This window comes from Alosa pseudoharengus, unplaced genomic scaffold (genome assembly GCF_046254945.1).
Source record: "Alosa pseudoharengus isolate Yale_2024_CS ecotype anadromous, Long Island Sound unplaced genomic scaffold, YU_APseudo_1.1 YU_APseudo_1.1_scf_11, whole genome shotgun sequence".
Classification (NCBI taxonomy): Eukaryota; Metazoa; Chordata; class Actinopteri; order Clupeiformes; family Clupeidae; genus Alosa; species Alosa pseudoharengus.
The window spans coordinates 33071221-33081122 of record NW_027468576.1 but is presented as its reverse complement, the minus strand read 5'-3'; the positions used below and the strand labels follow the sequence as shown (position 1 = coordinate 33081122).

At 42.8% G+C, this 9902-nt stretch overlaps 1 protein-coding gene across 1 annotated transcript in view; it reads right to left on the bottom strand.

Annotated features, from left to right (window-relative positions):
• The window catches only part of hmcn1 (hemicentin 1), a 133004-nt gene extending 130856 nt beyond the window's left edge, over positions 1 to 2148 (bottom strand). The window contains exon 1 of the mRNA XM_076278925.1: positions 1660 to 2148. Coding sequence (XP_076135040.1) covers positions 1660 to 1921 — 262 coding nt within the window. The 5' untranslated portion in view covers positions 1922 to 2148. The remainder of the gene's footprint in view (positions 1 to 1659) is intronic.
• Positions 2149 to 9902: the final 7754 nt, after the last annotated feature.

Below are 9902 nucleotides of genomic sequence, written 5' to 3'. Positions count from 1 at the left end.
GGGTCTGGGTTGCAAAGGCGCCGCTATATAGCTAAGCACGGCGGTCTAAAACGTTCAGCAGATACAACAGGAGAGCATCTTTAAAGGAAATTCCTGTGCGCTCCGCGAAATAGCTGGGAAATCAATTAGGCTCTCACGTTGTTCAGAGAACAAGTTTGCGGTCAGATTCTGGTTCGAGCAGAAAGAGGCGACATTGTCCTGATGTAATCCCATTCTGTATTATGTTCGTATTCGCAAAATGGGCCCATATAGGCTATATCGTCGCTAATTAATACATTTTCCATGTCAAACCATGACCCTAGATCGGCTACACTACGCTCTTTATGACAAATGGCCTTGCCTGACTGCCTTTCTGTGATTGGCACTTGAAATGCCATTTTTCTGTAAAAGTTTCGGTACGTGTCCTGTGGGCACTGCTAGTGCTACAAATGGAAATAAAGATATGATGGGCGTTTCCTGTGTGAGAGGGCAGTTTGGTTGTGGAGAGATGCTGGCTGGGCCACTGTTTTCATGCTGTTCAGACCCTTGGGGCTCAACCAGAAGCGTTTACAGGGTGTTGCACTCGGCTGTGCGCTTCCAATCACCCTCCACACACACACACACACTCGAGGGGTGTCAGGAGGCGACTCAACGGGGGGTTGTTGATGATCTTGCGTTTTTACGTTGTTAAAAAGACAACCTTACTTTTCTTGTTCTGAAGTTCTGTTACCTTTCGTTAATCTACGAACCGAATTAGGCCTACTCTTTAAAATAAAATGACAGAGATCTCTAAAATATGGGGGTGGCTGCTTAACAGTTGACTGTCAGCATCTGACATTGGTAGTAGCTATAGTAGTAGTATGTTCTAAGCGGAGGGTCACTGTTAATGTCTCCAAACAGGCATCCTGAGGCGCACATCCCTGGAGTCGAAATCCAGAAGGCTTGGGGGAAGGGTTGATAATGACAGTGAATACGCAGAAGAACATCTGGGCCTGGGGAGACACAGTGCTCTGATCACGCCCGGTGGAGGAGGTGAGAGGGGATTCTGCATTCAGTTCAAGCGCTGTCACCACACTACCACTTTTCTCACGTTTCTGTGGAAGGCGTGAGTTTTTGTGTTGGAGCACTTGTGTAACGGTAGCCAGCTGGTAGGCTAAGATAGATGCGCAGTATACGTTCAGTAAACCTCCCTCCCGACGCATTAAGAGACCTGTTAGAAAGAATACGCTATAACACCTATGAGTTTTAGCACCCTTGCTAGCACGCCCGCCACCCAATTTGAGGTGCTGCAAGTTTCGGGTTCGAGACCAGGCAGGTGCAGGACTGAACCGCGCATGCTGCCACTTTACAACTCAACTCTGTTGGACTAAAAATCAACAGGATATAATGTTTTCTGTAGGCCTATAGTTCCTGAAAAGATGACTATGGACTTCATACTTTTCTGCAGGGCACTGAAGAATTGAATTTAAACTTCTCCGTTAGTGTTCTCTTAAAACTTCACGCATTTTTTGGAGATTTGCGTGTCCAGGTCGGTAGACCTACCTGTATCACCATATAGTTGACACGTTCAATCCTGATTACAGACTGTGTTGTTACTAGACATCAACTAGAACAATGGGGGAAATGACAGATATTTAACAAGTGTGCAGACTCGCAAGATGTTGTCTGCACATAGCCTACCTGGGTCGTGGAAGGGAACTAGAGCGAAGTTGTACAGCGGCCGCTGGGGTCGGCTGAGAGACGTCTCCAAAATCTTTGATGCCCCCTCGATGACTTGGACCAGATCGTCGTACATGGAACCAGTCACGTCAAAAACAAACGCCAAGGTGGACGCTCCCTCCGGAATGTCTTGGTCCGGTTCGGGGCTTCGTGGGTCTTGCGCTGTGGATAAAGCCGCCACCAAGAGTGGCAGGAGCCACTGAGGCGAGAGGATGAAGCCCATTCTGCAAAGACCCGACCGGTCTGAGCACTGGAGAAAAGTTCGACTTTAGTTGTGTGCTTCCCACTCTAGAACCTTAGCGTCGGTACCGAGAAGAAGGGGGAGACATTGGTTCCACGCACGAGAGCAAATGCCGAGTGAGTGCAAACTCTGGACAACTTTCCCACAAACACGAACAGAGCGACAGCTGAAGGAAAGAGGGAGGCAACTGTGTTCTTCCCCGATTCAGGCTAAAGATGCTGTTGCCGCGTCTGTGGCCCCCGGTCAGATATAACGCACGACTCTCTCTCTCTCTCTCTCTCTCTCTCTCTCTCTCTCTCTCTCTCTCTCTCGCGCTCTCTCTCCCCCCCCTGTCTCTACTGGCCAAGACTTTTCCTCCTCCCTCGCAGTTGTGCGTTGCCGACAGAATGCAAGCTCAGTAGACCTATGCGCATAATTAGCAACGTTGGGCACACGAGAGCCGTAGTGATATAGGCTACAGCCAACTCGGCCCCTGCAAACACTCAGTGGCCCAACCCAGTTAAACGCTGGTGTATCAACGAGTCAGACTCCACTCATAACTAGCCACAGGCCAAACTAATGACAAAGGATTGGAGACAACTTTAAGGACAGCGTGCAACTTAAAAGCGGGACACAGGGGAACGTAAATGGGTCCATTTGGATGGGGAAACCCGGTTTTCTCCCGGGACCGTTGCCCTGTAATATCACTGATTGCTAGCTTTGTTTGTTCGATTTTCAGAGGAGGTCAGACTGTAATTTAGAACATCTCTGTATTGAACAATAGGCAGTATTATAACTTAAACACGCAATAGACAAATGTTGTATAGCCTAGTCTACGCATAACATGACTATTATCATAGTGCCACCGAGGTTTTTAGTTGCAGAATACTGAATCACTGTCTGAACATATCCATAAACTATGGAATTGGGAAAGTACGTGAATGTTGTTAACATCGCGCCTCCTAGTGGCTGTCAAGTGACAATGACACAGGGATTTCACTTGTAAAATTACAGTAAAAAAACAACAAAACAACCACGCTTGGGAGGACCTCCTCTCCCGCTCAGTGAGGCAGCTGGTATGAGCATGACTGACCACCAGGAAGAGAGAGTAGGTGACCGCAAGGGAGCAAACAAAAGGCACAAAAATGAGGGCTAAGAGTGGGAGCCCGACAGACTGATACAGGGAACCAAATAGCCTGGAGTCTGACTTGGTAGAGCTAGTCATCTCAGGTGAGCTCAGGAAATAGCTCAGTCTGTCACAGTCACAGCATTTTAATGATGTGTGAGTTTGTGTGTCTGTGTGTGATTACAGTTCTGCTAATGCATAGATAGATAGATAAACATTTCCCTCCAAATAAATACAGTATGTATAGATACCTAGATACCTCAAATTATCCTGAGAGAAATGTAAGCATCCAGAACATGAACACCACCAAAACTACTACAGATGTAAATAGAACTGTGAGATTGAAGTCTATCCACTAAAACTACTATAGATGTAAATAGAACTGTGAGATTGAAGTCTATCCACTCAAACTACTACAGATGTAAATAGAACTGTGAGATTGAAGTCTATCCACTAAAACAGATTCCAGGCAGGGAACTGACACGGTGATGACACTGTGATGCAGTATTGATAAGTGGAAGTGATGTGAGATGTTATGGTATGTTATAATAGAGTGTGTGCCATGGAAGTAGTGCAAAAAATTGAACAGTACAAAAAACTGAACAATGAAAAGATATAACTAAAGACCAGTGGCAAGTACTTTGGAGTGCCCTAATACCAACTTGGTCTATCCAGTAAGACCAGGTTGCAACCCTAATACCTTGGACCCACTGATTTGGGCCATTCACTACTGAGGACTTTTACAGTTCAGTGAATGGGAACTCAATTGCCCTCTGGAAGTAATGTGCATTTGAGGTGAATTGAGCTCAAGTCTTTGTGGGTCACACAAGCTTCATTAACTCCCAGAAGCCCCTCCGTGAGCAGCAGAGAGTCACATTTCCTCAGCGCAGCCCCAGGAAGCGCACTGGGGCTGAAAACCAAGACTTGCAGTTAACACAGGTTCAAAGCACAGACTTATGGGCTTATAGTATGTGTGTGGTATGTGTGTGTGTATGTGTGTGAGTGTGTGTGTGTGTGTGTGTGTGTGTCTGTGTGTGTGTGTGTGTGTGTGTGTGTGTGTCTGTGTGTGTGTGCGTGTGTGTGTGTGTGTGTCTGTGTGTGTGTGTTTGTTTGTGGGCGTTTAAGAGCCATCTCTAATTTCAAGAATGCCGAAAGAGGGGTCTCTACTCTCTACACATGGAATAATGTAATTTGGAACAATTTGTGGTAATGCTTTCTATTAGTCGCTGAATGTTTATGCAGACTACTACACTTTTATTTATGAGAATAACTCTCCTTAGCATTTACAAACAACAAACCAGGCATTTTTAATGAATGACTTAATAGCCCCATCACACGCATCATGTTTTATGGGCCCCTTTATTAGCTGGCCTTAAGTGGAATGGTGACTCAGCTGCGGTGGGATCTGTTTTGGTAGGTGGCCAGCAAAGCAAACTCAGGGCAGCATTTGAGAAGCACTGTCCACAAAGACTCATTCTCTGACCAGCCCATGGGCTTAGACAAAGATCAACAGAGAGGTGAAGCACATGTATCTTATGCCCTTATGTAGCCCAATTAAGCACATGTATCTTATGCCCTGATGTAGCCCAATTAAGCACATGTATCTTATGCCCTGATTTAGCCCAATTAAGGTCCTCAGAGCAACCAATCTAAGGAAGAATGTGTCAGCCTAAAAAGATTGTCCGTCTTTGGCTAATAAGAAATACAGCGCATTTATCCTCTCCCACGGGACATTAATAAACATTGCAAATATTGTAATGAACTAGATATGTACATTTGTAATTGCAGTATCCAGATGTGCAAGCCTAGTTGAGACCTATCTACACAGACTCCATGCTTTAATTGGGACCAAATGTGTATCTACTCAATGCTGACTTGAAGGGGGCGAATATTTGCAATCTCTTATTTTGCATTATATATTTTTAATTGATTAACATTGCTTTGTAGAAATCTGCTTTCGCTTTGATATTAAAGAGGGGATATTTGTAAATTATTGTAAAAAAGACCTAATTTACCATTTATAAAACCAGTAAAAGTGGATATCCAAGGGGGTGAATACTTTTTATAGGCACTGCAGGCTACAACAACAACAAAAAATCTCTCAATGACACCTCCCCGCTCCGTAGTATGAAACCATGTAAATTAAGATGAAAATAGAAACCTAGCCTCCGACATAAACTGATGCCTCGATATAGTCATGATTCATACAGTCACCCTTGTGCACTATTAAAACAAATGTGTTGAAATCTGTGTCTAGATAGGGACAACACAGTTGTTTCCAACAAATAACTTCTGTTATTCTTTACACAGTATGTGTTGAAAGTAACACAACTTGCGTTGTTTTTCAAGCACTATTTGCAGAGCCGGACAGTAACGGGAGTACATTTACTTGAGTACATGAGTACAATTTCGAGGGATCTGTACTTTACTCGAGCATCATTTTTGGGGAGTACTCATGACTTTACTCAAGTACATTTGAGAGGCAAATATTGTACTCTTTACTCCACTACATTTCTATCCATAACCGTGAGTACCCGTTACTACTTCTAAAAAAAAGGAAAAAAGAAAAATCTCGGAAACCCTCAATTTGTTGTTTCCCTCTCAAACGTGATTGGATTGTGCAGGCGCCACTGATTGGGACAGCCAATCAGCAATCACCTTCAGCTTTCCGCCAAAGTCAACTCCATGGTCAGATTTAGATAAGAGACGAAACCATGGACGAAACAATGGATGAAGACGCAGCAGGTCCATCCCGGGAATGTGCCAACCTATGGCCCCACCTCGCCAGACTATTTCAATTTTCTGAACAAGTTAATGATAGTTTTCGCTTCAAGTGTTTCAATTACAAAATAGTATTTAATATTTAAAATACGTATTTTAAATACATGTATTAGAAATACTGCCCATCCCTGGCAACATGGTAAAAAGATGAAAATGACTTGATTTTACTTCCAATTCATTTTACATTCTCCAAGGTGTTAACATTAACATTTTTCATAACTCCATGTAGGACGTTTCTGTACATAAATGTAAGCACTGTGGCAGTAGTAATGCAATATTTAGAACATTTAGGTTACTCTTGTACTCTTGATACTCAAGTACTTTTAAAAACAAGTACTTCAGTACTTTTACTTAAGTAGACATCTGACTGTTGTACTTTTACTTGTACTTGAGTAAAATTTAGCAAAGGGTATCTGTACTTTTACTCAAGTAATGAAGCTGTGTACTCTGTCCGCCTCTGACTATTTGCAAAACCTCTTAGCCTGGGTGCCATTCCAAAGTTAGTCCCGCCCATAACATTTGAGGTCGGGAAGTTCATATTCTGACTAGAATTGAGTATGACTACGTCAGGCTAAAAACCTCTGACTCCTCTTGCAAAATCAAATGTTCGCCTCAAAACAGTTTTACCTCTGCTCAAAATCAAACTTTTGCCTCAAAACAGTTTTACCTGTGCTCAAAATCAAACTTTCGCCTCAAAACAGTTTTACCTCTGCTCAAAATGAAACTTTTGCCTCAAAACAGTTTTACCTGTGCTCAACCAAACACTGCTCTCAAATCACAAACAAAGCGATCAAAATGATATACACTATCAAGCAGTCAGTAAACAATACACCAAAAAATAGAAAACACATTGTTCAAAATAAATAGTTCTCAGGGAGAAGTACATTTTTAATCTCAAAACAAATTTCATATTTTTCCGTCATTGTCTTTTGATGAACGAAAACATGTTCTATCATAGTAGTTAAAAATTGATCAGAAATTACTTTGCTCTTACATTTTTTTTATGTTCTTTCTCCTCTTCATCCCCCACCTCACATAAGCACTCGTCCTCTTCCTCTCACATAGTTTCTTCTATCCACTGTCAGACTTTCTCATTCCCACCTTCAACAACCTGTTTGCTCTCTGAACAGGCTTATATTGGTTGTGTCACATCATTTGAAACAAGTGAAATCAAATTCGTGTTTAATCAATGACATTTCTGCTCTATTTGTATTTACAGTAATTGTTGCCACTTGTGTTTACCAGTAGCCAATGGGTTTTAGTGTTTTAGCAGTTGAGAAAAACTGTAACACATCTCTGTGTCCAGATAGGGACAACACAGTTTGTGTTGTTTCCAACACATTTGTTATAAGAGTGTGTGATTTTGTTGTCGATAGACACACATACCTTCCAAAATGCATTCCAGAATATGTGTATAACCCAGAAAAACCTCCCAACACTCACACACACATACACACACACACACACACACTGGTGAATACTCCCAGTCAATTTTATCTTTTTGAGCAGCTGCCACTAGGGGGCAGTATGCATCTATGTGATAACTGTTGGAGCTGCTGCTGCTCTCCGGAGAGTTCTGTGCAATATTTAGTGCTACTCATTTCATCCCATTATAGACCTTGACATAGAGGGGTATCAGGAGGTCATATGCACTTACTGTTTGACCAGTTCATAACTGATCAAACACTAAATGCTGAAGTTACGTGTGTGGGTGTGGGAGAAGGCCTGGACGGACAACAGAAGCACAGTAGACATCACATAGACATGGTTCTCTCTCTCTCTCTCTCTCTCTCTCTCTCTCTCTCTCTCTCTCTGTGTGTGTGTGTGTGTGTGTGTGTGTGTGTGTGTGTGTGTGTGTGTGTGTGTGTGTGTGTGTGGTGTGTGGTGTGTGTGTGTGTGTGTGTGTGTGTGTGTTGTGTGTTTTAAGACAGAGAGTGACCATTGTGATGAGTTACTATGTGTATGAATCTGCACAGATACGCAACCAAGCATGAAACAGGAAAATATGTTGGGTTTATTTCCACCATCATGATGGATGAGGACTCTGGTATTCAAACAGGATGAAAATGAGCACTTTGCATTGCAAACACAGAGGGCTTTGAGAAACTCCGAAACGCTGGTCAATCAAAGCCGTTTTCCATACAGTCACACACACACACACACTCTCTCTCTCTCTCTCTCTCTCTCTCACACACACACACACTCAGACACATTAACATCCACGGACACACACACACACACACACACACACACACACACACACAAAGAGTCATCCATATGGGCACAGATTCTCTCGCACATCCTCTGCTAATCCTCTTGGCATGCAAGCCCTATAGCACCTATCCCCTGCATGTTTTGTGTGAGTCCTCTCAGTCCTCGAGTGCAACAGCACACCTCTCCATGCCAGCCCGGTCTGAATTCAGTTGCAGGGCAGGTCTGCATCTCTGGGGCACAATAGCATGTCTCTGTATCAGACTGACCTGAAATCCAATAAGTGAGGAGACCTCAGCTCGTAATGCTCCTCTCATTCTTAAAACGCAGAGGCTGCTTACGTTTTACAACTGCAGTGTAATAGTCTCAAGCAATGGAGGTCAGGAAGGGATAAAATGTTGTCATTGTATCATACCTGGAGTCCCAGACAGTTAAGTGGGAAATAATAGGGGGGAATCAGAAGGAAGAGGAGCCCTGTTTTGGCCAACACTCAACCCAACCTCATCTCTATAAACAGAGTATCTGTGTCTCTATGGGAAACCACCTTGAGTTCCCCAGAAGCCAATTGCTTTAATTCCTGCTGTAAGAAGAAAAACAGTGTGTGTCTGTGTGCTTGTGTGTTTGTGTGTGTGTCTGTGTCTTCAGCTTGCATAACCGAGACCTCAAGAATGTATGCAGCCTGCCTTTACAGCATTACAGATTTTCACAATTGCTAAAACACATTTTTTTGAAACCTGCCACCATTTTCTCAAAACTATAAACACAAATCCCAAATCTCAAACTACATTCCCAAAACCTTTGCCGACCTCTGCAAAACTGAACAATCGCCTCAAAACAGTTGTACACGTGCTCAAAACCAAACAGATCATCTCATAAAAGCAGTCAAAATGAAAACACTACTGAGCAGTCATTACTACATCACTGCATGTAGACACTACATCCAAACATGGAAGACACAGTGTCCAGAGCAGCTCGTATAGCTCCAGGAACAATTGTCATTGTTTACAATAAATGCATTTGTATCTAAAAAACAAAACAAAACAAAAAGATTTCATAACTTAGTGGATTCAACAGTTACTGTAAATTCAGTAAACATAAAGTATTGAGAATGGGGGTTTGTGTCTAGAGTTTTGAGAAAAGGGTGGAGAGTTTTTAGAAAATGTGTTATGCAATTGTGAGAAACTGTTTCTCGGAAAAGACAGGAATTTCAGTACTGTAAATGAGAAGTACTTTGCTGCAGCCTGCAATGTACTCTGAATGCCTCACTGATAGTTTCTGTCCATTGTTGATATGAACCTGCAGTGTTCAGCAACCTGTTTACACTCTGAACTAGCTTATATTGGTTGTGTCACATCATTTTAAACAAGTGAGATAATTTTGAGTAGTTGTGTTTACGTAACGTAAGACATCTGTGCTCATTTGTGTTTACCTTTTGCCACTTGTGGTTGCCATTATGCATCACAATGCGATCTGCAAATTGGGTTTTATATGTGAAAACTGTTTTGCCAAAAGGGGGGGGGGTCGATTCAAGAAATGTGTTCAGGCAACTCAGAATTTGGTTCAGAGAATGGAGTTTAGTGTTTTAGCAATTTCGGAAAAACTGTAACAAAACAGCCCATTCTAGGTTTCCTCCATAACCAGCACAGCACTCTCACCCACCAAGAACACCCAAGAGGATGACAGGAGCAGAGAGAGGCAGAGAAAGAGAGAGAGAGAGGAAGAAGAGAGAAAGAGTGAGAGCGGAAAGGTTTCTCAAGTCTTTCTCTTAGAATGTCTTGCTCCATCTGGCGTTCTGTCTGTCCGATCCACTTGGTTAGCGGTTTAAACGCATCAAGCTCCAGAATCAGACAGCCACTCCGATGGCAT